The sequence below is a fragment of the Anser anser genome (genome assembly GCF_964211835.1).
Source record: "Anser anser genome assembly, chromosome: 3".
Taxonomy (NCBI): domain Eukaryota; kingdom Metazoa; phylum Chordata; class Aves; order Anseriformes; family Anatidae; genus Anser; species Anser anser.
Window position 1 is genome coordinate 54,348,084 of NC_139722.1, and position 27,593 is coordinate 54,375,676.

Below are 27,593 nucleotides of genomic sequence, written 5' to 3' on the forward strand. Positions count from 1 at the left end.
CCTTTATTCTTCAATCTTTTCATCTTCTAACAGGCAAGGCTGCTGGCTTCAGCTACTCCAGTGTATCAGCTCTCCTGCTCATAGTACCATCATTTAGTTCAGCAACTGCTTATGTGGAGAATACTTGGCACAGCTTATTGGCAAGCCTGGATATACATGCCTTCACAGAGATATTTAAAAAAAAAAAAAAAAGAAAAAAAAAAGATGTGTTCCTAGTTCCAGACCCAGCATTCACAAGTTGCATATAGGGCCATTTATATACATATATTTGTATGCGTTGTGTTCATACATGTTGGCTATAAACTCATGGTAGAAAACACAAGAAGTGAAAGCGCGTTCTTTGGGATCTGTGTGTGGGTGGGTGTGTGGGTGCTTTCAGGAGACAGATATGCCAGTGAAAAGAGCTATATAAAAATAAGAGATTGAGGTTGTGAGGTCAGCACTGAAGAAAGTGAAAAATGAGAAGGAATGGGGCCACTGAGAAGGAATAAGTGGTAGAAGAGCAAAAGGAGGCATGATGGCTCAACATCACAGGCTGGGGAGAAGAAGGTCACTGTACTAGGGACAAAGGAAGAGTACAACCATGTCTGACATTTTCTTTTCTGAGAACTTCCCCTCACCCCCAGCATCAACCTACACAGAAAGGAACATTAGAAGTCACTTTTTATCTTTTTTCTAGAAAGGCAAAAGATGCCTGGCTGATCTTTCTGGCTTCTTGTTACTTTTCATCTTTCAATCCCGTAAGTGCAAGCTCTCCTTTTGTTAGGTTTAAATACTTTACTGAAAATCTTAAGCTCTATATGATAAATCTTGGCCATTACAATTATCCACTGCTATATTGTAAATATTGTCCAAGATGCAATGATATCAGCAGGGCTAACCTGATGCCAGCAGGAGTACCATTGCTGCAAATAAAGAGACTTGCTTAGATCAGTACAGTACTAAATAGACCACATTCCTCTTTAATAATCACATCAGGCTGTTGAATTTAGAATGTTATTTTAGTGACATCAGTTCTTTCAATATGAGATCATGTCTGATAACTTCATTTAACTTTATTTAGTTTACTGTGTTCAAAAAGAGTAGTAATAGGGATGTAGTTTCCAGGACAGCTGTTAAGAAACTAATATTCATTTCCTGGGTACAGTTACTTGACAGAGGAGGAACTTGCAGAAGGGTAACATCACTGTTTAAGGTTAGGGGTCAACAGCCATTAATTCTAAGAATTTTATCCTCTCATCCTTCCTCCCTCTTTATTTTAAGTATAAAATGCAAATGAGATACATAACTATTAAAAATACCATGGTACAGGAGAAGTGAGAGATCTAATAGGGAGAACAGGATGGATGGACGGGGCCAAAGGAGAAGAGATTACTTCTCTTTATTCAGTACCTATTCTGCCTGGAGTTTGATGGCTTACTGACCAACAATTGCTTCATGTCTTCAGGGTATTATTTTCACGGCTGCTGAGCTGGGTCCATGCTAGGGAGCCACTTGGATTCAGCTGGTGGCTGCAGTTGTCAGCAGCTGCCTGGGCAGCTTGAGCACTGCTCTACGGCCAGGAGCACCCCCTGAGGAACAGAGGACCACTGTTCTCAAAGAGTTTTTTCTGATCTCCTAGTTTAATTTCCAACATACAAACTTGGTTCAGAGAGATTTGCTTGGAAACTACGTTTTTTTTCTGTTGCTGCCTCTTCATTTGTTGCATAACCATTCACATTGCATCTGGCTTTGGTGCTTACTTTGCCCTGTTCATTCAAGCCTGTGTGTGGGATAGTACAGGAAATTGATACGGCCTGGCCCAGCCTTTAAACCTATCCCATAGCTAGTTTGTGGGTATATATTATTCTCCTTTGCTTTTGGCACTTAAAAAAAAAAAAAAGTTGGAGGTGGAGGGAGATTCTTAACAGCTACTATCTCATCAGAGCTGCCATGACACAGGAAGGATGCCTCATTTTCAAGTTCTGCTGATACTGTTATCTGTGCAAATTCATAACAGGTAAATCGAGGCAAATGGAGATTGCACAATTCAATGGTAGATATTATGGTTACCGTGCCTCAGAGGTACGTTCTTGGTAGTCATATTAGATAAAAACAATTAAAGTTGATTTCCTTCTTACCATCAGTGAGTTCCCTTTCTGCTTTGTAGACACTTGGAGGCAAAGGGTGCCTACTTGCACACTAGCTATTGACTAACAGAAATAAGGATTATACAGAACGGCTGTGACAATGTATATGACAACAGCTCTTTTAGGAAGTAGACTTTGGCTGCTGATGGTTCAGCAGCTTCTGTTTGATTACAAGTCTCGAGTGACTACACAGTCTGGAATATGTTTTGGAAGAACATAAAACAGAGTTTGTCTTGGGCAGGTTATTAGGTTACACGGAACAGAGACGATACTTGCCCTCTTCATTTTGACAGTGTTTGTTTTCACACAGATACTTTAAGAAACATCCAGTCCAAGAAGCTGAAAGAATATAGAGCAAACATCTATTTTTACTCCAGCCGTATTTTCACATCAACTCCCCAGTGCTTATTGTTTGAGTGAGCATAAGCTACACAATGCCATCTAAAAATAAGCACATATACAATTTTTAGTACCAGAAAATAAATCTATTCATTTAGTGCAGGAAAAGCATATCAACTGGTCTTCTTAATCATTCTGTCAAGCTTTAAAACTAAACTTAGCTGGTTTTGAGGTACTTTTCCTTGTTAGTCCATTTATCACAAGTTCTCCTCTCTTCTCTCAGGAATTCTCTCAAATCACCAGCTTTGTCAGCAGAATGTTCTGCAACCTGACCCAACAGTGAAGGCATGAACTTTTCACATCCCATGATATTAAGGGTTGCAGTGAAGGAAACAGGGTGCCTACGGCCTCCCCTTACAATTTCGTGAACCAGAAAGACCAAGGAGGAAAAGCACGTCACTGTTAACTGTCAAACTTCCCTCTCCCAAAAGCAATAAATTATGGTGGATTTGTCAGTGATTGTATAAGAATAAGAACCATCTTAAGGATGAATATCATTAACCAAAATCTCACGTTATGAGGGAGCGCTTTAATCCCTATGTTGCAAAAACAGCACATAACTCTTCTGTCCGCCTTTTGGCGGAAAGTTGAGCTGGTGCCCTGTGCTCATACCAATAACCTAAAAACCTAAAAACCCCTATGGCAAAGAGGATGTACCTAGGCTCTGGGCTGGTACGCTCTCCAGCATATCCTGCTGTCCTGATTTCACAGCTGACTTCCTGCCAGGCAGGATCTTGCAGTGCTGCCTCCTGGGGTGTGCACCCAGGTTTCTTCCACGGCAGTAAGCATATGGCCTCAGGAGAGGGCGGTGCATGTTGAAATCTAATCAGAACAAAGATGAGATGCCTTTGGGGCATGCGTCTAGACCCAGGACCCAGACAGTGCTCCCATGTCCCAAAATTTAAACACAGCTGTAGGTACCTAATTCACATCTGCAACTTTGTGTTGCATGCTTTTCAAAAATGTTCCTGCCCATCACTTTTTTGATGATTTGTCTAGGCAGTTGCACCAAACTGCAGCCAGAACAAGTCATCTCAGGGCTTGCAGGATGTACTTTCTGAAAGCCCTCTCTTTTTTCAGCTTTGGCTCGGTCTTATAATTTAGATAATGCAATAATTACTGTAAGTCTGTCTGCCACTTCATTTTCTGTATGCATTTAACTATACTGGTTTTGATTAATTTAAAGCCCTGCGTCTCTGCTCCTGCTCCATCGTGGAAAACAGACGTTCCAGATCCAGAAACAGAAAGCTAAATTTAGTAAACATTTAATGTTCATCTCCTGCACAATTTAAACTGACACACTGACCTAATTAGCTTTCTGGCATCACAAACACTCCCCAGCCTAGGGAGGGTGGCTGTTCTGTGACAGTAATAGGAACCAGATAGTTCTTATATTGTTTGCCTGCTTTAGACATCTCAAATACAACAGTTAAGAGGCTCCGATAGTGATAGTTTGGATGAAGAGGTAGAATGAAAATGGACAAAGAGTCTGCCAGCAATATAAGTTTAGGAATCCTGGCTTCGTGAAGCAAATGTTTTTACTTAATTTAAGGTTAACTGATACAAGTTGAGCATATTAGGAGTAAGAATAGCTATTGTATCTGGATTATTTTTTTAAAAGCAGCTGTATTATGTTTCAGTTAAAGCCCTGAAGTTTCTTAACAAATCAGATAAGGTGTTCTCTAGAATTCATCTTTTAAAATTAGTTAGAGTCTTAAGTGAACAAATCTATCATTTATCAATGTTAGCTTCTTCTAATAACTAAGCCTTTTGGAAACATAATTTTAAAGGACTTTATTTTATTAACATCCTCAAAAGTAACCATGCTATCTTGAGTCCCGAACAGTGAACAGAAGCAGAATACCTTGACTTAGAGTGTTTTTTTTTTTCAGTGTATGATCAATGAACCATTTAAAATCTGCGACTGGATTCTCACAACGTCCACGTCTTTACTTTATGTGAGGCACATTGCTGGCGAATGTGCAGCACAATGGGAGAGGCTTGTGGTTATATCTGCGCTGGCTTAGCTCTGTATTTATACAGCTCTGTGAAATGTATGCTTTCTGTACATATCACAGTACCAGAAGAAGGGAATCACAAGAGTGATCACTGTTCTGCCCCAAGGCAGGCTAATGTTTGTTTAATTCACAGCCAAGGCTGTGAAAGCCTACTGGTTAAGAAACTGCAGACTGTTGTGAAAAGCAGACAAGGACTGTACGCAGATAGATGCGGGAGTTTCAATTTAAGCCTAACATCAGGGCATGATAAAAGCCTCGATAGTTCTATCCCCAAATCCCAGAGGTGCGAGCCTGGTGTCACTGACGAGCTGGCTGTCGTCAGCGCCAGGTGAGTTGGATGGGTGAGGGCAGGAGCAAAGTGGCTGCGTTCTGGGGAGTTTTAATCACCCACCAAACAAGTGTTTAAAAGGCAGAGAAGCACCAGGTTTAAGTAACAGTCTCCTTAGCCAAAACATTCATGGGCCACTGGAGAAAGCTGGGGAATTGGAGACACTTCATCATAAACCAGGAGTAAAGAAACGCAAACGTGGCCAGTTCTGGAAAGCATGTTACTATTGTCTTACAGAAAAAGGGAGTTAGTAAATGCATGTGATGCAGGGAAGTTGGCAAAGTCACTCTAAAGAGCAGGGAAACTGAAGAGACCACAGTCTCCAAAAGGTCTCCTTAGCAGATAATGGTAATCGCTGGTGTTATAGTATTGATCAAAGCTGTTTGCTTGTTTATAATTCAGAAAGATTTGGGCATTGCTACAGTAAAAGAGAATGAGAATAAAACACTTTTCCCTGTTTCACAGAGAGAGCCTCTCACAACAGTACTCAAGAAGGAAGAGTTTTCAAGCACATTCAGCTCAAACCTGGTTTGCTACCAATTAAGCCAATGCTAATCAGCTTAATGCTTATGCTAATGTATAAGTGTGTTATTGAGGAAAGGACGAGAGATACCGAAGCCATCCCTGCCTTCAACACTAATGACAAGAAACTTGCAGTTGTGCGGCTCTCCATGATAATACATTGCGCTAAGAGGGTATTTAATTTCTCTCTAGCTCCTTGTGTAGAGAGAAGGAATTAGAGGCAGAAGCAGTCCATGACTACTTTTAGCAAAGTGATCCAGAGAGACCAAGCAGCTCATTCCACAACCGTGCTGGTTTTCAGGACCCCTGAGCTGAGGAAAGTGAAACGCCCAAAGGGTCCAAGTCTGGGAGTCCCTGCCAGGGAGGGCTGTGGAGGCACATTGCTCAAAGCTGGCCTGCTCGTGAAGGAAGCGCTCCGTAGCTGACCCTAAGTTCCAGGTCCCTTCAGTGTCCTGGCACCCATCGCATTGGAACTAATTCTAAAAATAATAGAACATGTCGTGACCCAAGCCAGGCACCTTGTTGAGATATCATACCTCTTAGCTTGGAAGAGACCATTTAATGTCGCAGTCTGGCTCTTAATTGTGGCGTCTTTGTTAAGAGCAAGGGATTCAGGTAACAAGGGCAACAGTTCAGCTGCACAGTATGTTAAAAAAAGCTTAGCGCATCATTTTATAGGTAGAAGACCTTACAGTTATACCAGGATTAGTTCTTCAGCAAACAGTCGGACTAGGGAGACCTTTTAAATTACATGATAGGCATGTCAGAAAAGCACTCCTACCCAAAGAAACGTGATGTCAGGTTGCTGTTGTGATTCCTGGGACCTGGGAAGAAGCAGCACAGACGGCCAGGGCGTTCAGTGGCCAGCGAGGATTTCTCACAGCATCCATCTCCCAAGGCCCTTGTCCTCTGCAAAAGAAAGAATTCGCATTGTGGAGCTCCCTCTGCTGGTTCAGGATCGACTTTCACTCCAAAGGGCTCGCTCTCCCTTCTCCCCAGCTGCTGGTTATCACATAATTTATTTCATGTGCTGTGTGGAAAAAGGGAAAAGTGAATACATTGCTTCTCAGAGCACGTCTGTGATGTTTGATGCCATTCCTCTAAAAAGGAGAGGAAAGGCTTCTTCTAAGTCTAGTTTACTGGACTTGCAAATGCGTAGTGTGTGCAGACAAATATTTACTAGAAACGTGCCCCTATTACCCCATTCTTCCATGAATTGCTAATATATGTGCATTCATGCTCTGTGCCTACTCTGATATGCATTAGGCTGCCTCACCAAGTATAAACAACATGAATGTGAAGAAGACACTGTGAAAATGCTGTGCAAAATCACACGCACACAATACCAAGGAATTAAGTACAACTTTTTACACTTTTCCTTTATATACCCTATTTAAGTGTTATGTGACCTAGAACCTCCCTCGTTTTTACTCAGAGTAGTTTCTTATCGTCCTGCATGTAAACGGCACCGCAGAGCTCCACGCCTGCCCTTTGAAGCTGCAGCCAGGCTCAAGGTGCCACACGACACAATTTAGCAATGTGTGTGCTAAAATCCAACCAAACAGATGACAGAGAATACAGTCAGACACAAGGAACAGCGTACATCCAAGGTGTTGTTCAAGCTTCATTATCCTCATGATCTTCAAAGAGAATTTGAGGGGGAGAGGGTTGTATACATTGGCTCACTTTGCCTTTAAGATTGGGGCTGTTAATCCAAATTCTCTGAGAATAAAGCAAACCTCTCCGTTTTGATAGGCTCGTGGCTTGCAGCAGGTACGCTATTACAGGGGTCTTACAGAATAGCCTCCAAAGGCCATGGCAACAAATCTGAGACTAAAGCATTTCTGGGATATGCATTTGTTCTGCATGCAACAATCTCCCCTGCAAAAATTATGGTTTTCTACTTCAAGTGTTTTAGAATTAATATAAAAAAAAAATTAAAGCTTTAGCTTTAAAATGTAAGATTTCATGTTGCTCAAGGATCTTCAGAATGGATTAAAAGTGTCTGAAAATAGATGCTGGAACTTTTCTACCTCTTTTCTTGTGGCTAACACGCTATTTTCAAGTTAAGCTAAAAAAAATAAAAAATAAAAAAATCCAACCAACCTGAAGTTTGCCCGACAAACTTAAGCCTATAAAAATGCAAATAGTGGAGGTGTACACCCCTCAGTGAGACTGGAAAAATACTAATGGGAGAACCACAATGTAATTACAGGAGCGGCTGATTAAATCAAGATAGCACTTAACGAAACAACATCATTTCAGATACAAGTACAGAAGATTATATCATCTTTTCAGTGACACCTCTTAGAGGTAATTAGAGATGGAACTTTTAAAGTTGTGAGAAATTTAACTTACATTTTTAAATCACTAAAGTAGTAAAAAAAAAAATCCCTTATATTTTCTCTATGTTCACTGAGAGAATGGTATGTTTTTAATTCCAGTTTGCCGGAATAAAAGGTTTACTGCCAAAGACTAAAAGGCTACTTAGTTCTGAATGTTGGTAACTGGATAATGGACTCATAACTACATGCTGCTGAGCTGAATCCAGTGAAAGGCATTAGAAAATGATCCTGCTAAAGTCATTGGAAACACTCCTTACAATTCTTACAGGAATTGGAATGACCCAGCAGTGATTTTAAAGTTTTCAGTCTTCCTAAGATTTTATGGTGTATTTAAAATTTTGGCTTGGATCTTTGCTATTTATTTAAAGAAGGAAAAGACTTTTCAGTCATGTTGCTGATCACTAGCTATAGAGCAGAGCTGTCAATCATGAGTATTCAGAAATTGTAAGCCAAATACTATACAAAATATTTTTTACCAAAAAAAATATGTTAACTTGCCAAAGTTTAGGTGTAGCTTATCCTACCTCTGGCTACAAACACAGACTAGATGACTCTCAGCATTTCCTCTGGTGCAAGAATTTATTTAACTTTTTATTTACCTTCCAGTTTTTAGCCTTCATGTTTAATATTTTTGAGTTTTCCCATCGGCATAATTATCTCTGGGTGTTGCTAAGACTGAAAGCTGAGCCTGGTTGTGTAAATCCAGTATTTATGACTTTGAGAGAAGAGCACCAGCTGCAGCGAGGCTGTACTGCCATGAGCCTCAGAGCAGAGGCTCTGGGCACGTCGGCTGTCTTGGCAGGACAATGTCGGTCCAGCTCCACGGGCTGTGCTGAAGCACATCGCTTAATGCCGACACCGACGTGCGAGGGGCTGTGTCAACCGGCATCTCACGTTGCTCTGGGTTCCTCTCCACTGCAGAGCGCTCCCCCGTAGGATTTCGGAGCTGTTAGTGGGTGGCTGTCTCTCCTAGCAGCTGGCCTTCTGAGGTCAGTCTGTGACCTGCAAGAACCTCTTCAAAAAACACAGCTCTGGTGTGCGGACACCACTTACACCTTCCCGCGCAAAGACAGGCACTCTTACGCCTCCACATGTCCACGGAGGGGAGGAGTGGAGGAAAGTTGCTGGCCTTCAGTAGTACACAGTGGGAGTGAAGCTTCCTTGACCTCGACCCTTGCCTCCAGACCACCAAGCCGGGCTGGAAGCAGAGCAGCAGATGCAGCTGTGTGAGCGGCTGACTCATCGCTCTCATGCTGAGGGCACGAAGGCGTTGTTACTCTTCTGTGTGGCATTTTGCTTAGATGGATGAACAATGGAAGTAGGTGCCTTGCAAATAAAGGACACTGAATGGAGATGGAGAACACTTCAGGACAAAGGCCAGCGACACTTCTGGAAATACGTGCTGTGCTCACCTGGTATCTGGCAGTGAGGACGGGCAACATAAGGATGCCACTGAACATGGGAGGTAGCTCTATCTGGGAATTTGCAGCTTCCACTGCTCTTGACCCCTTCCAATTGCCAATAAGTACGGAATTATGTTGTTGACAGTGCCAACGGGGTGATTTGGGACCTGGTACATGCTAGTCAGAATGTGCCAAACACTGTGAGCAACTGCAGTCATGTAGGTTTTGCTTGTACGAGCTTCTCTGCTGGGGACTTCTTACACTTCACTTGCCTTTTCACACAACCCTATTGTAACTGCCTCATGACTACTGAGTTCAAATTAGGAAATGTTACTGATTGAAATGTCATTGCTCCAAAGGTTATCTCTTCCTAAGTTGCATTGAGGGAATATATTTTATTCGTACAACAATATTTACAATATTGTGCAATATGCATATGGTCTATATTGCACAAATTATCGTGAGCAATTGTAATACTGCATATTTGTTCAGAAGAATCAAATTTGATAGACATATTTTGATAGTCTTTTCTAAAATGGCTGTGCTCTTTACTCAGTAAAGGACAATGTTATCCCTTGGAGCTATTAACATTCTTCTGCCTAACAGGAAGGAAAGTATTGATAAGCCAGGGAATATCAGATACCTACGGGAGATGACATAATTAGCATTCATTATTAATGAAGCTATTGCCTCATTCACATGAAATACTGAGCACTTAATACTCTGTTTACCTCATCTCCCCATCAATAAATACATTCCCTCTAGAACGTGGTGTTATATGTCTTCACTTGGGAGATCTGTTCACATTGAATCCATTAATTAGAAGTTTCAGTTCTGCTTATACTGACTTTGCTTTGCCTTTGGGCTTTAGTTCACTTAGTTTTATAATAGTGGTACATGTCTAATTATGATATTTAACACATTAATGTACATATTTTACAAGAATCGTGACGTTCAGACAACTGTCCTGAGAACAACATGAGCAACAAGCAAACTCAGGCATACAGCGTTGTGGTTTTTTTCTGCTTACTAGTTATTTAGAACTAAAAACGGCACATAAACTGGAATAAGACTATCTGACAGCACAAGAATGTGTTAGCAGAGTAGTTGATACACATGGCACATGTTATCTTTTTCAGTTTGTCTCCTGCCACATTTTTTGTGTCATGTCTGATGTTTTCATAATGCTGGGAAGGAACTCAAGGCTCGTTTTGTAAGATGTTTACACGTCAAGTGATTCTTATTATATTACAGGTTGTTTTTACAAGCTTAGGAACTGAGTATCAGCCCCAGAAGTGCTCTAAATAATGTGGGTAACACTCCCAGGGGAGTATTAAGGAGGACCCCACTGGCACTGCAGGAACAGGCAGTGACAGTCCTGAGCTGCAGAGACAGTAGGCAACAAGGACCTGAAAGGAAGGGGATGAGGCGAGGAGGAGGCTACATCAGTGGCAAGTAATCAAGGCGAGGGTGAGGAACCAGTGGCAGCAACCACAGGCCGTACCTGATAGAGCATCGCCAACCACCTCCAGCAACACCGGACTACGAGAAGGTCACGAACCACAGCTTGGTGCTTCTAAGTGCTGTAAGATCCTGAACGGTTACAAATGCCCACGTATCCTGCTGTCTGTAGGAAGAATTCCAGGTAACCCTGAAGGATTGGAACTGACTATTAAATGCAATTTAATAGCGTAACTCTTTAAGATAAAGAAGGCAAAATCATTACAAGGAAATAGGATTGAAAAACAACTGCTTTCTCTCATACTGCCACCTCGTGCAGGAGACGGACCGTCAGAGAGATCGTAACACGACCAGCGATGTTGGTAAGAACAGAGCAAAATTACTCACGGCTCTCCCTTCCCAAGGGAGTTTGTACTGACAAACAGGGTGATTCAGGCACCAAGCAGAGCCACCTGATGGCAGTCCAGAACATCCTGTCTCGGCTCCAGCTCCAGAGGGTCATGGGTCCCACTGAAGTCCTGTTTTATATTAGTCAAGACTGTGCTGACATCTTGTACGCCCTCACCTGTCTCACCTGGCACTGAGTTCCCATGTGTAGGTAACAAAGTGCCTTCCCCAGCAACAGTGCCGTGCAGGAGGATTAAGAGAACTATGATGAAGCGATTTTTTTTTCCCATCACAAAAGTAGAATTAAATAATATAAAAATACAATTAAATTGCTGAGCTTGTCATTTTCTTCCTCCCTTTGACTCGCCAGCATGTCTGCGTGGGCCACGTGGGAGAACCCTATTTATGGGACAGCTGCCAGTAAAAACTCGATCCTGCCCCGTGCTAACGTGACGTAATCTGGTTTCAGCGGAGGCAATGGAGTCTGGCCACTGAATATCTAGCACCAGCACTTCATGCTGCTCACAAACAAGGACCTGATCAACATGCTGCTAGAATCCGTGACTTGTAAGGCTTTGTTCAGCTGGATTTTAAGACAGCAACATCTATTCACATTTAATGCATCAGACTCACAAAGATAAAACCCAATTTAATAAAATACCAGTGTATTCAACACTAATAATTGGTTTAATATGTATCAGTATATAGTCACTCTGAGAAGACATACTGGATGTGTTTTTAAAGGCTTGCATCACATACCAAGAGAGGCAAGTGTTAAAACGTGAAGGAGATAAGGGCTCTGTGCCTCTCCAGGAAGGCAGGTGACGAGACGTGACTCATCTGCCCATTGACTGCACAACATGCTCAGAGGAAATTCATCTTTCGTTTAGCCCAGCAGACTGCCACTGCTGTAATGGATTAAATCCTCCCATCACAGGCCTCTCGTAGCTCAAAAACATTAGAACACGATTGTTTGTGAGGGAATTTGGTTTAAAAAGGGAAAGGAAAGGAGTTAGCAATGTGTCCTGCCAAGGCAACGATAAATATGCTCTGTAGCAATGGCAACAGTGAGGGAGAGCATAAATCCACAGCAGGTATCATTTTCTTCTTACTACGTGTTTCTCATTTACCTTCAATGCTCAGAGTTCACGCTATGAGTCAGAAGCAGTACTAGTATTTCAGAAGCAACAGTAGTATTTCAACCGGCCTGGTAGAGAAAGATCTCAGCAGTACCTGCTCTTCCAAATTTATTCGTTGGTTACTTACCCAACACTTGCGTGACCTCTTTGCAGACAGAGTTTGAATGGGCAACAGTTGTGTTTTTTTTTCCTGCTAAGATAGAAAAGGTGGCCTTTTCTCCACGCTGACTGGAACGTCCCTGTGCCTCTTCCTTGCTTCAAACTGGAAAACAGAGCTGCCAAAGTGGTGTTCCAGGGTGACCTCAGAGCGACTGGTGTTTGTACTATCCTTTCGTAATTCATTTTGGCTTGCTTTCCCAGTTTCTCACATCATATTGAGGGAGAAGCAGATCCCTCAGACTTCAAAACACTCTGCTCAAGAAAGAAGCATGGTTCCATTTCATAAAGTAATACACTGACTACTTCTAATGAGGGGAACCTGAAGAGACAACTATCTTCTTAACGATTTATTCTTTAAAGTATTATCCCTCAGAAATGATTAACCATTAATGTACTACAAAGAATGATATGATTCAGTTTGCCTCAATACTGCAGTGTGTGTTTGGATTTAGATACCTAAAACTCATCTAAATGGTAGACAGCAACCCAGCCATTGGCTTTGTCTCATTGACACAGAGTATCTTAAGTGACAGCATTCACTGCCGCTTCTTGAAGGGACCATCTCACAGCTAAGAACATGAGAGAGCCGAAGACAGAGGAGCAGAATTACAATCACATTCCACCTCCCACATCTCCTTGATTTAAGCTTCAGCTGCGAGTACTCAGGACATCTGCAAATCAGGCCTCACAAACGGCACCACAAAAGAATGAACGTACAGAGATTGCACCCACTAGTGAAAACCTTGACTTAAGTGGGCTAATTTGCCCACATTAAGCAGGAGCTGAGATGCCAAGGAATTTCTTTATCCTTCTTGGCTTTGTTCTCTAATAAGTATCAGAGGCCCTTTCTAGCCGCACTATCTTGTGTTGGCAGGGAATTTCAGCAGGCCTTCTGAAGAGCTCAGTCATTTGGCCTCCTCCAAAATCAAACACCTCAATGCACACACCTTGCTTGGCTGGACTGCTCTAAGGTGTTTCCCAAAGCCTGGCAGTGTGCTGAGCAGGCTGAGCCCATCAGGCACCAGGCACGTCTGCCACACTATCCGAAGGGATCTAGCCAACAGGCTGCCAGCTGTTCGTGGCTCTGCTCGTTGTGCTTTAAAAGACATAATCTGCAGTTTTCAATTCAAAAAAAGATTAATGAAAAAAAGGATTTAGCAGTATTTTGTCAGCCAGACTGCTGAACTGGACCGCAAGTGTGATTAGTGACTGGAAAAATTGACATACAGCACCTCAGTATTCCAGGCTGAGTCCCACTGAATTAGAGGAAACATTTGGCATCTGTGAAAAATAAACTTGGTTTATCTTCTGTTCAATCAATCGCAATGATCTGTGCAGAGGTCTGAGGATACCAAGGAAATCTGGATGCCCAGGTCTCACAGTTGTTGCTAACTGAGCGTTCCCTGGCTTCACGGGACTGCGTTTCACTAGTAAGGAAGGTATCTGCCTGCAGTACAAGGCATTTCAGCATTCCTGAAACACAGCTGCTCTCATGCACTGTGGAGTTTTCCTGGCCCTCAGGCAGACCTTACAGTGCAACAACTTTGAGACAAGAAGAAAATAAAGAACAGAACATTCTCAAACACAACGTAAGCATAGAGAATAAGAAGAAAATTTTAAGCTTGACTTTAGGCTCCGTTTTTTGCCACTGTGACTCTACTTTTTTTCAACGGAGTTCTGATTTCCACTGGACAGAGAGAAGAAAAGTCAACCAGCCTCCCACAGAAGTTTGTTTAAGAAAAGATCTTGCAGTTCTTGAGGGCAGCTGGTCATCTAATTTTACATAGCAAAGTACACTAGATGAGGTCCTAGCTACTGATTTATAGGAAAGTGATGAGTAAAACTTGCATGAGTGGATTGATTTTTTTTTTTTTTTATCATCTTGCATGCCTGAAAAATAAAACTTGCGGTGCTTCACTATTGCGATCCAGTAGCTATGTTCTGGCTTTGCGCTGTCCAGCTGTTAATGTCCACCACATGTAAATGAGACCACCATGCAAAGGCCTGATGCATCTGCAGTGGTGATGAAAAACTGCACCTTTAGCTGGCCTCTGAAAAGTAAGAAGACCATCATTAACATTGACAGCTCCGGGATTCTTGACCCTGGATTCTTGATCAAGCTGCAGTGTAGACACAGCATCCAGTAGGAAGCATTTGGTTTTCAATGGCAGAAGGACCTTGAGCGCAGGCCACCCTCACCCTGGCATAGGTCTCTGTGAAAAGCAACAGGACTGGGGGGCTCTGTGCTCTGGGAGAGACGTGGGTAAAGTCCACTTCTTTTGACTGATGTTGCATTTGTGTTGGAGGAGCTACTTACTACGCAACCACCCTGGGCAATATTGTCTATGCCCTTTTCCTGAACTCTTAACAGTAAGCCAACTGCTACAATTCCCATTCTCATGACTTCCCTGTACCACACTGAAGTACCTTGGGCCTTATCACTCCCCCATTTCCAGACACTTTACAGTATTTTAACTCACCTGGTTTCAGGGAGCTACTTCTAATTTTAAGCAAATCAAGAGGGAACGAGACCTTCCTTGTGCTAGCAAGCCTCTCTAAGGATTTACTGTGCCATAAGCAACCATTCCACTCTCTGTTTACCTTGCAGGTAATAGCAAGAATATTCTGTGGAGAATTCAAGCACAAAAGAATCATACCAGACAAGTCACTGAACGAAATTTAACGCTTACCTTTCTCTGTAAGCATGTAATGCATTAGGAGATTAATTTCCCATTAGACAAATGAATGGCATAGAACACAGCATGCCGACAATGAAATGCGTATCAGATGTACTAAAACACTAATCATAATTAAAATAGTCAACTAAACATTATCTGAGGTAGAATGAAGCCACATTAGGGTAGCTGTTCACTGTGCAGTTACGTTTGCAGTGTAGCTTAGATGCCAGGGCTTAAGGCCTGCCTTGAAGTTACCCTGGTTACTGAGGGTTCCCAGTCACCTGAAATATCTTCTGTATGTTTATTACAGAGATGGGTTTTGATAAAATGACCCAGAATACAGACACAGATACCTCAACCAATGTATTTAAAACTGAAATTAAAAAGGAAAAAAAAAAAGAGAAACAAAAAGCCCTAGATACGTCTTCAACATCAGCAGTGTGACAAGGAGCGCAGTAACCAGACGTAGCAAAATTGTCATGATACTGATAATATAGGAATACTCACCAGAGCATGATGAGAAATTACAGCATTGCTACCTACACTGAAAACAAACCTTATATATAGATAAACAAAACATAATAGCGTAGCTTTAGCATCGTAATTTTTCTAAAGTGGCATGGTCATTTACAAGGACAATCTGAGTCACATATATAGTTCCAACTGTTACACAAAATAAAGGACAACAGTCAATTAAACCTGCTCTTCTGCAAGTGTTGCTGTACTCTGTACACATGAACATAACCGTGTGAGTCTTCAGCTTAATCAGAAAAATCAGCTGACATAAGCAGTCTTGGGAAGTTTAGAAAAACCGAAAGTCACATCAGGCCTGCAGCATATGCAGCCTTTAGCTGATGTGAAGTATGCAGCCCTTAAAGGATGTATGTTCATTGGCATCCACAGAGGTCCAGAATGATTATTTTTAAATGCTTTGTAAACTTCAGGTGCTGCTGATACAATTGATAGAAGGATGGAGAGTCAGAACAGCCATATCTTCAGAAATGTGGAGGATATACATGTTACGAGCTTGGAATTTTCCTAACCTCTTCATCCCAATCAAAATCTAATGCAGCATCATCTAGCTCTGCTATCGAGAAGAGGGGTTTCTGGGCAACCACACGTGCTTTACTAGCATTTCCCAGTGCAAAACTCTTCCTTTTGCTCGGATTGCTCACATGCACCTGCAGCAACGGGCTGTGACTTCCCTTGTTGCTAGTGTCATTCTTAACAGTAGGTGGAGTTTCTGATTTTGAGTCAGGACGTGATGCAAAGCAGAACCTGGACAGTTTTTCTAATGTGCCTGAGCACACCCTCTCTGTGCTTGGGCCACCAAGCTTTTCCTCTCCCTCCCTTCCCTTTTCAGTGGGTGGAGATGACACAGCACTAAAGCTGACATCAGAACGTACCGCTGCATTTCCTCTGATCTCTTTCTCTGAGGCCTGACTCTGCTGCTCTTCATTCCCTTTATTATCTATTGGTCGCTTTTCCATACTCTTTCTTCCTAAGCGGGTCAATGTCATCTTGCGTTTCTCAGGGGGGCAGCACTCTTCTGGCTGCTGCTCTCCAGGCTTAGTAATATTTTCACTCTGAAAAAGAGAAAATTCTGCATTTTTCTTCTCGGAAGAATGATCAAGTTTTGTCCTTGGTCTGAAAGAAAATTTAGCTAGTTTAGCTGCTGGAGGACTTTCACTGTCAATGATTTCTGGCTCATGGGAACTTACTGCCTTTGCTTCCTTCTCTACTTGACCTTTATTTCGTTTCCTTATGGAAATTGTTGCATTTTTGGCTGCTGCAGCTACACTGCTTTTTTCCTCCCCCAACACAGAGTCTGTATCACTTGAAAGATCTAGCAGGCCAGATGCAGGTAATGCTGGGGGAAGGGCCTTTGCCTCAGGGTCCTGTGTGCTGGTAAAGAATCCATGTGATCTCTCTGTGTGCAGTCTCTGCCACCTTTTAGAAACCCGTTGTGTAACAACTGAATCCTGCACATCAGCACTTGGTGATGCTGGGTCTCGAGTATTTGCTTCTGAAGAAAAACATTCATGTTCTTCAGTCCTTTTCCTGCTTACCTTGGAAGCCTTGTCCTGTTCCAAGGGAGCATGTAGATTCACAGTTGTTTGTGATTCTCTCGCTCCATTTCCCTTCCTTAGGATTGAAGAACTTCCTCCTTCTGAACAGGAGGTATTGCACGAGGCTTTTGAAGCCAACTTATCTGAGATTATCTTGGGCAGTGGAGACTTTTTCTGAAAAGTTTCTTCAGCATCAGTGTTGCTGTCTTCCAGGCTGTCAAACCATGCCAGGCTGCCATCAGCTCTTTTACTGTGTTTAATCAAGTGGTTTGTACCTTTGTTATTATCAGGTGCTCGGTTGCCTAAGGGTTCTAGATGTATTTCCCCGTCACCATTGCCTTTGGGTAAAGAGGGCTGTGGCTTGGAGCTATTCCTTTGTTGATTTGAAGGCTCTGACTGAGACATTTGCTCTGACTCAAATGTATCCTTTTCCAAGCATCCTGTAGGAGTACCAAAACTTATTTCTTCAGGTTGTAGCTGGCAAGAATTTTCTTTTTGTAATCTATGGAATGAAAAAGATTAAGAAGTAGTCAGTTATTTTTATTTATTTATTTATTTGCCTTAGTGCTGCTTAGTATGTACGAATGATGAAAAACTACAAAGGATTTGGGTTAAGTAACTGAATTACTAAGTTCTATATATAGCTTCAGAAGCTGGTTTTGCAGTCTGACATTTTGATCTCTCAGCAACTTCTATATTAAGTGACAGAATTTAGTGTCCCCAACGGATGATAAGCAGATGGACAGAGAACGCAACCACGTAAACTTCATTTCCTTGGGAAATCTCACTAAACCAAAACAGGTTTGCACAACAAATTGCCATTGCTAGAGCCCCTTAAGGATTACAAATTCTGTAAGCACATCTTCTAGAAGAAGAACCTCAACCAGATTTTACCCTGAGAAAGGCAATGCCTCAAATGAGTTACCAGAGTGGAGAACCCAGGTGTTACTTTGCACAGTGGTTGCTTGTGGCTTTCTCTCACAATCACTATGGAGCCAACATGTCAAAAACTCTGGGACAGACTGAAAGCATCTCAGGTCACCTACAAAACTGAATTATCACTGTCTGCAGCTGTATTCTCAGGGTTCTCCAAAACAACAGAGGTACTAGAAGGAGGGTTCCCTCCAATCCCAGTATAGCTGATACTCTATTATACCTAACCGTATAATCTCCTAGGGAGACCGCACGCTTCTGTGTTTGCTAAATAGTGACTGTAACCATGAGTAACTGCATCAGTGTAGGTGCAATGATTCCTATGTATTATGAACAGCTCCTCTACTATATGAGAAAGCACACTATGTTGACACATACCTTTTAAAGCCTTCTTTATCATTATTTACTAATAATCTTATTCTGATAGAACACACTTAAAATTTTCATGGAAAGTAACAGAAATGATCTGATTCATCAGGACGGGCTGAAAGATGAATGCTTGTTTTATCAAAATGCAGTCTAAGGGGAACGCATGAGACAAGTCTTCTAATACAGAAGAAGACATTCATTTAGTATTTAAAGAGGACATTCATTAAGTATTCTCTCAGCTGGTTATGAGGGGAGAAGAAGAAATCAGCTCAATTTACAGCACAGGGGATTCAGTGGGATGTGGAGGATACCTTCATGAGTGCTAGGATGGAGCAATAATAGAACAGGCTACCCAATGGCAATGGGAAATCCCTTTCATTAGGGGGCCTTAGGAGCACATAACACAACCCCCTGCCAGGAAGTTCAGACAGACCTGATCCCGTTTTTGTATTTGATCTCCCACCCCACACTGTATTTCTATAATCCTTTATGAACACTTCTGTTTTCTAAAGGTAGTCTTTGTCTGCCTGTTGGAGATACCCCACTTTCATCTGCTTTTATTGCCTTAGTGCTTATTTAAGATGTCCTTACTATAAATTGCAAAACAAAGTCTGAAAAATGCTTGAAGGAAAAAGCATATTTTCCCAGCTGTTCTTATTCCTTTATCTTCAATAACATTAATCTTTTATCTTCCTTTAACAATGGGGCAGTACAAGTTTCTTTAAAGCCTAATCTCATTTCAGGAAACAAATGTGGTGTTTTGTTTGTTTGTTTGTTTGTATTTCATTTCCTGCCAATCCTACTGTTCTCCTCTCAGCCACAGGAAGTTGAAAGTTTTCTATTAATAACAGCAAATAGACTTTCCACATATTATTGTAGTGAGCTGAAAACTAGAGAAAAGATAGTGACAATTCCAGTGTGTAAAAACGAAAATCACCCAGAAGAACAGAACTCTGATTCAGGATTGTATTTTCCATTAAAAGAAGGGCAAGAATCGTGACAAGCCCAACACAAAGGAAGGCTTAAAAATATGAGGTAAACCTGCTGTATTTTACCAAGCAAGTAACACAAAGTTATATAAAATTATTTGCTCAGCTACAAAATCTTTCATTTTTACCCTAATAAGTTCAGCTGAAATATACCTGAGTATAAATTTGAGATGTATGTTGGGATCTGATTAAACTGTTAAACTCTTTGTCCATTCCATAACCCAGAGAAATGATCTTGTGATGATCTCTGCATATTACTTTAAACCAATCTCCTTGCTTATTCATGTCCTCTAAAAAACAAGTCCTTTCCCAATGTCAGATTCTATTTTTAGACACTCCCCAGGTATTATTGTCAAACAATTATTTTTCTCTATTGGATTGTTTTGTTACTCTGCATATTCTAACCTGTCAAGTCTTTGCAGCTCCTTGTGCAGAAGATCTTGCAGCTCCAGTCGCTCCAGTATGACTTCACACTGCATTCGGTACTGCGCCATCGGGTTCTCGGGGAAGGAGGTGTGCAAGGCATTGATGGCTCCAAGAAGTGCACCCCCCTATATCACCAGAAGAGATTAAAAAAAAAAAAAAGGAAGTAATCTTTTTTATTCAGTATCAGATTTAAGTAGCAGAGACCATTTAATACAAAGTTCTCCCTCAGATATTTTAAAGCTTAAGGTAGCAAATATTTACTGAGTAACTCTATTCACACAAGTAATCCTGTTAGGTTTGCTCACACAGGCAAGGTTGCTTACACACGTAAAGCTATTTTACGATCAAGCCTGCCATTTACTCTTGCTGGGTGTTGATTTTATTCGATTTATACAAAAATAGAAAGTCCATGTAAGGCCTGAGAACATCATTATTAAAAACGGACATTAGGAATAAAAAGTAGTCTTCCAAAAGCCTTGTAAAAATTCTACCCATGATATTACCCATTCTATTATAATAGAAGATATTTTGACTTTTTTTTTTTAATTAACTTTTCCTACTTATTTACAAGGAAAGATCTGGGTATTAAGGCTGGTCATCATGGCAGAAATCAAACTGCAAAAATATTTCTGAATAGATCTTTAAGGGTAACTGGCTATTCAGGAGTAATTCCAGAAAACAAGTGTTTTTAATCTGGAACAATTGAGCTGTGCTTTGTAAGAAATGAAGTAGTATTTATTTGGAACAGAATATCTGCACGAACTGACTTGTTCCACACCAAATATTCCACTACCACTCTTTAAAACCAAAACAAAACATAACAACCCTCTATTTTGCCACAGATTCGCTATCATTTACAACTCCTATCTAATCTATAAAGTTCAATACAACTAACGAGCGATATGCTTATCAAGCACCATGAGAGCAATAGCAAAAGTTGACAGCCTCTAAAACCAGAAATTGCCTGGAGACTCTATCTACAGAGACTCTTATATAGACACATAGAGACTCTTGAGTCTAGAGGCTGTCCCTGTCAAAAACATGCAGCCCATGTGATGCCGTATGTTGGCATTTTTCTGTTTTTTCCATTTTGTAATTTTAAAATTTCACATTAAAAAAATAATCAAATTGAAAGAACATCATTCAGGTGGCTAATTCAAGCTCTCTAAAACCACATAGTGCTGTGACAACGGCTGGCTGTGCAACCACTAACACATCCCATTTAAGTTATCACTTGTTTTATTTTTCACTGATGACTCAGAAACGTGACAAATTTGTTCCACATCGAAGCACTGATTGGTAGTAATGGAGAACATTCTTGTAGGACCCTTATTTGTTTCAATATTTATTTATTTTTATTGTGATTTTTGCTTTATTTGTTTCAACCACTGGGAAGCGCATAGTTAATGAGGCAGGGACTGTAGAAAAGAAAGCCTGGTCTCTTGGTTAGGACAGCTAAAAGCTGCCATGGAAAACTGGATTCTATCTCTACGCAAAGTTCCAGTTCTTGTGATTTTGACTGAGCCAGTTAAGCAAAGGTTTTGAAAGGCAGTAAACTCGTAACTGGGAGCCTGCAGTGTGTTCACAGAAGGAAACTGCTATCAACAGGGAATGTGCTCAAACACTCAAAGTTCTCCTGCTCTGAAACCAAGGCCCTAACCATTTCTCATGGGACGTGCTCCAACGGATAATGTCTTCAGGATCTTGCATACGCCAGCTCCAGATCATAGAACAGGAGTAGTACCGGCCTGTCACTTCACAATGACTGCATGAAGATAAATAAATTAATATTTCTGAAATACTAAAATAGATTGGAAATGAATTCCACAGAAAAGTACATGAAGAAATTGAGAATTCTGTATTTAGAACAGCACTTGAACAGTAAATAATAAAACACTGATGCAAACATTGACAAGGGGTAGCTGCTTTTGGCTTGAGTACCGTCAACTTTTGATATACGAATCCAATGGAAAAAAAAAAAAAAGGAACATATATCTCAAGGCATATGCTCACGGGATACAATTATGTCCTGCCCTCCCTGACCTTTTTTTCCCTGAGAAAAATAAGGGTGAATTGGAGTACAAGACAAACAAACAAACAAAAAAACAATGAACGAGGTCAGTGATAAAAATGGGTAGTCTTCCTTCCCAAGAGGGCTCACATAAAGTATCTGAATACTGGACTGAGAACTGTGAACTTTGATTTTACACTGGCAAGAATACGATTTTTTTGGTAGAAGCTAGTTTGGAAAGACAGCATTTAAGACAGTGTTTGCTAAGCTGAAAGGTAGCAGCCAGTCCTTCAAGAATAACACTGGTTCTCCCTCATTTCCAACCTCAATCTACAATTAGGCAGGAAACACAGGATGTAATCTATAGATAAAAACAATTTTCTTCTAGAGAAGGAAACACTTTCTGAAAATAAACTTTTGCATATCGCTTTTTTTTTTTTTAAACAAATAAGTTACTGCCTTCAAAAATAATTTCAGCGATTCTTTTATACTTTCCAGGTTGAAAGTGAAATTTGGCCTTAAATAGCAGATCTCAAGTTTGCAGATTCTTAGAAAAAATTAAGACATTTACCTATTCCCTCAAAAAAAGTGAAGAATGGAGCAAATATGATGAACATATCAACTGCTCCCAGCTAGTCTTCTACAGTCATAATTCAGGCAAAGTTCTCACTGACACTGATTAGACAGATGCTTGTTATGCAAACTGCAGCCCTTGAGGGCTGAATAAATAGGAGAAAATGATCCACAGTTAAAACAATTCTTTTACGTTTATTATTGCTGATGACGTAGCAATATACAGATGACAATATACATTCATTAGTCTCCACTTTTTGACCTGTTATGAAAAAAATATCTGAGTATTTTGGGTTTCTTATGTCCCAAACTCATACTGCTTTGAAAATGATGTCCCATCAAATTCCAGTCTAGGTAATTACAGTTTTAATTACAGTTAATGAACACTTATGTAATATCTTCTCCTGTTTCAATGGGACAGAGAGTTAGAGCTTCTTACTTTAACTTAGATACAGTGCTCTCACTGAAAAGCTGAGCTCTTCAAAACAGTGCAAAATGAATTGCAGCAGACAGAAAAATAATCTTCTGCTACTTAATAAGGTCAGACCCTGTAGTATTTTTGAGATAAATTCCATGTGCAACGCTGTGCAGTAGATTATTTGTGGCACTGACTGCAACTAGTCTCTCAACTTCCACTGAAAGTAAAAGGTAGATCACAAGTGCCTACCTGCCACGTGTGACTTTGTACGTCTATCCTGACGCTCTTTATCTGAGAAAAATGCGCATACTCCTGCAAAAGTCTTTAACATACTTTGAGCTAGTGGGTACTGCATAAAATTGCTTTAACCTGAATATATTCGTATCAAACCATACAGAAACATAGGATATGACAATCTGGATCAGACCAGTCATCTGTGCAGTAGAGTACACTGTCTCTGACAGAGCCAAAACCAAGTAATTCAGAAGCGCTAAGAACCTCAACATGCAAAACTTTGGATAATCTGCTTATGGTAATTTTTATTTTCTATTTCAAAGCATTAAGATTCATTTCTCTTAAAAATATTCCATCTGAAGTAATAGTCATCTACATTATTTTCCACATTTCCATTTAAAAAAGCCTGTACCAGATTCATATTCCTTTTCTTGTTATAAATGTGCTGCTTTTCCTTATATTCAGTATCCTAATGGCGCTACAGTAAACAAAAATCTAGGCTTCAGCCTTTTTTCAATGCCTTTTTTACCTGGAAACACTACACAAATCTGTGTGATAACTGGTATACACAATTTTCAGCATACAGCAACCAAGTTTTTAAGGTTTCCAGAGTAAAATTAGTCTCCTAAAAGTTCTGTGATTTTCAGTATCACCAAGAGCATGTTTTAAAATCAACTAATGGCAAAATAAAGTATAGCTCTTGGCAACTACTTGAAACTTTCTCAGAAAAAATAAAAATTGTTTGGTTCTCTCATACCTAGTTAATGGGTGAAAAGGTAACATCATAAAAGAAAAAATTGTCAGAAGTTATTAAACACAGTGATATAAACACAGTTTCTGGCTCAAGAGGTCTTTAAAATGTAGATTATTAAGAGCGAATAGTATACCAAAACTCCACTTAGACTGCAAAGTCTATTAAAAAAAAGTGCTATTCCTTTAAGATCAATCCAGACTTTTCATTATAACCCGTTTTTAAGTATTTTAATTATCAAGATGGACTAAAAATTACTTGTTGAAGTCTCTGATTACCTACTTTCCATGATTGCATGAAATCTTTCCCAAAGAGATGAAGCGAGTTGGCAACACACCAACATGATAAATCCCTTATTACAGCAATCTCTGCAAGAAACTGTACCTGCATAGAAGATTCCATCACTGATACCACAGTTACAGCATCTTCCAAAGTCACAGTATCCCTAAACATCAACCGGGCATGAGCTAGAAAAAACAGATGGACATTGAAAGTAAGTGCAAGTGCAAATAAGGTCAAAAAGGTTAGTTTGTTTGGTTTGGTTTGGTTTGGTTTTTACTACAAGGGAGATGATATTTCTTCAAATTTCTTTAGCTCTTCAAAAGCTTGTATATGGGTCTAACTTAAACATTAATATAATCCTTTTGATTTTCGTGTCAATTTCAAGAGGAATTGGAAGGCTCACCTTTACTAGTAAAGAATGTGACTTCTGGATTACAGTAACTGTGACAGTTTGAATAAAGATACACAAAATGCTAGAGTTAAAAAATGTAAAGTGCTGGGTATCACAGAGAGTGTGATGTAAAACATCCCTATCTAAATAGGTAGATGTCATCATCAAAAGTGAAAAATTAAGCATAACTTTCATCGTAGGTCAGAAAAGATTTGATTTCTTCTAAGTGGTCTAAAACATACTTTTCTCTACAATAGTTTATTTTTTCTTGCTTCCATTTCTTAAGACGAAACGGATGTAATGCAAATAATTTACTGCATGAAGCCATTCTAACTGGCTGTGCAAACACAGTTCTTACCCAGCAAGAGAAAGGTGCTTTAATTAATACCATCTATGTAATAGTTTGAAAGAACAAAGTGCTGCTGAAAGTCCAACCATGTGACACACAAGAATGGAAAAAACCTTGAACATATAAATAATATGTGAATCCCTAAAGGCTGATAATGTCTTTCACCTAAATAATTTTCACCCCCAAATGGAGACCAAAATATAAACATCTGATGCAGAAAGCACTATCTTACTGATTGGCATAAAAAAGGGGGAAAAAAAAGAAAAAGAAAAAAAAGATTTTCTTTTAAATTCATCCCGAAAATACTTGATATGCCATTGTAGAAAACAAAATCATTTTAAGAGAGAGACCTACTAATTCCTTTGATTTTGTTCTTTTAGGTAAAATAGGATTTGAATTTAGAGTTGGAAATGTTGCAGTACCTATTGTAAGACAGAGACTTGAGCAAAAATGTGTTGTATTTGATGTTATATTAATTTTAGGATAGAATAAAATACTTGACACCTTTCCTCAGGCTGAGTAGAATGGCAACCCAGGACTCCAATAAAGTAAAACGAATCCTGAGATTTGCTTTTCATAAAGGCATGTAACTTCCGAGATTTTTTCCTCAAGTGTAATTTCTTCCAGTGGCTTTAGTTTTTATTATGAATGTGAGAATGGCAAAATTAAAACTGTTTTTGATCATCTAAACATAAAACCCTTTCGCACATTCAAATCTCCAACCCCAAGTCTTTTTAGATTATAAAGATCAAACAATGCAAGTTTCATCTATCCATACCTCTATGGAGAAAACCGCTATACTCTGCTTACTGGTTATAATTATACTCCTGATCTATTCATTTCATAGAGGTTAATTGTTAGCCTAAAAATAAAGTTGTCCCGGCCTTACCTTCTGCAAGGCGTATCAAACTCTCCAATAAGCGAATGGTAGTTCGGGCAGCATTTCGGCAGTCACTCTGACGCTGCATTTGATAATAGCGTACGAGGATCAGGTTGCTCTCATCAGACAGTTTTGGCTGTATACTTTTTATAAGGCAGAAGTAGGTTTTCATCTTTTCCATGCTCCAGAGCTTTTCTGACTTGCTAGGGCAACCTGCGTAACAACTGCCTAGTCAGTAATTTTATAACAGACATCAAGCTTTTTCCTAAGAATTCCTGTTAAATAGATGGGTGAATGTAAAACACCTTCTACCGTATTTCTGGGGCGTACTGGAGTGACTGTACATTAGTCCTCAGGGACTTGGTCAAATTCCAGTGTGGAATGTTATAGGACATCCAATCCCCCCCCAGCAAAATCCATGGCAAAGCCTCCAGTAGTTTGAACAGAAGTGCTGTCAGACTCGCTGCCCACCAGATGGTACAGCCACTACTGAGTGCTCTGATACTGCGTGAAGTACAAAATGCCACTCGAACGTATGTACTTCCTCTGGCTGTCTTTATCTACTCTGCAGAAGCCAAAGGCTACCTGCCATATTCTGAACACTTTTTTACAGGGAAACATTTTGGGAAGGGAAGAAAACTAAGGAAGTTAGCTGAAGGAGTCTCCTCTAACCACTTCTCTAATGGGGATCAAAGTCGTGTTCCTAAAGCAGGTTAAAATCAAATCACTCTGCCTTCCCTAATTCCAGAGCACACAGCTCCACGTACGGAACGCTAATACGCACTCTTCAGGCCCTGCAGCATACACAGCTCAAATTTGTTCTGTCTGAATTAAGTTTCTCATTAACAGCATGTAATGGTACCGTGTGCAGGATCTGCTCATCAAGTGATGCAAAGGCATGACATGGAAGCCTAAGCAGTCTGGGCTGAAATCTCTTGCAAATGATCATAGAGTAAAGGTAAAGGTATGGTGTTCACAGCTCACCCCTATTAATTAATCAATGATCTCTATCTTATTCCTACTAGAAAGGCAACCATACCACAGGCAACTATCACAGTAAACATGCAAACACTGATTAATGTGAAAGGCTGAAAAATAACAAACTAAACAGAAAGGTGGGGAAATTAGAAAAAAAAAGAATACTCTTACCTTTATTTTGCAAGATGAAAGATGAAATGATGCGGTCCCACTCCTCATTCTTTGTATCTAACAATACTAAGACCAGGTCAAATCTGCTCAGCAGGGGACTGCCAAGGGCTATGTTGACGGAGACAGACTCGTTAGGGTCATAATGACCTTTTGGGTTTGTTGCTGCCAGTATAGTTGTCCTTGTATTCAGCTTGCATACCAAGCTAGAGAAAAATACGATGAACATTACAGATGAATTGAGCTGGACAGAGGAAATGCTTCCGAAGTGTTAACAACAATTATCATGTTTTTATGTTATAAACAGCACATCTTACATTTAAAGAGTATACGAGCTAAACTATACACATATTTATTTTATTAATAGATATTATATATCAAGCATTTCTCAGTCACAGAATAGCAACTAGACAGAAAGACAGCACTCAGGACACCAAAAGTAGCTAGGTAATATTTCCACAAGTAATCTCTATATACAGGTACGTCCTTAGCTGATTAAAACTAATCTAGCTTTTCAGAAACAAATGTTGCTTTGCTGATTCATACAGTATAAATAGATTTTTTTTCACGATGAAAAGTAACATTTTAGCTTAATTCACATTTTCAGAAAGTAAAATAAAATGTAACATACAGGTATGTTTTATTCCTGTGTAGAGTCATATTGCCCATATTAGCCCAACCATCCAATGATGGCAGCCATATCATCTGTTTCTCAGGGAAATTGACATTTTTCCCTCTTAGTTATGCTATCCCGGTGTGTGTTTTTAGATGTGCGGAGATTATTTTTATTCTAGTAGTCCAAAC

General features: G+C 40.2%; 2 protein-coding genes across 2 annotated transcripts in view; both read right to left on the minus strand.

Annotated features, from left to right (window-relative positions):
• Positions 1–15,179, minus strand: part of LOC310896449 (uncharacterized protein) — a 31,975-nt gene extending 16,796 nt beyond the window's left edge. The window contains exon 1 of the mRNA XM_083828754.1: positions 6,178–15,179. The gene's annotated coding sequence lies outside the window, so the exon portion shown is untranslated. The remainder of the gene's footprint in view (positions 1–6,177) is intronic.
• Positions 15,180–15,318: 139 nt separating this feature from the next.
• The window catches only part of MCM9 (minichromosome maintenance 9 homologous recombination repair factor), a 46,947-nt gene continuing 34,672 nt past the window's right edge, over positions 15,319–27,593 (minus strand). Inside the window, exons 8-12 of the mRNA XM_083828732.1 lie at positions 26,793–26,995; positions 25,653–25,856; positions 24,126–24,208; positions 19,734–19,879; positions 15,319–17,539 (exon numbers count right to left, since the gene is read on the minus strand). Coding sequence (XP_083684858.1) covers positions 15,988–17,539; positions 19,734–19,879; positions 24,126–24,208; positions 25,653–25,856; positions 26,793–26,995 — 2,188 coding nt within the window. The 3' untranslated portion in view covers positions 15,319–15,987. The remainder of the gene's footprint in view (positions 17,540–19,733; positions 19,880–24,125; positions 24,209–25,652; positions 25,857–26,792; positions 26,996–27,593) is intronic.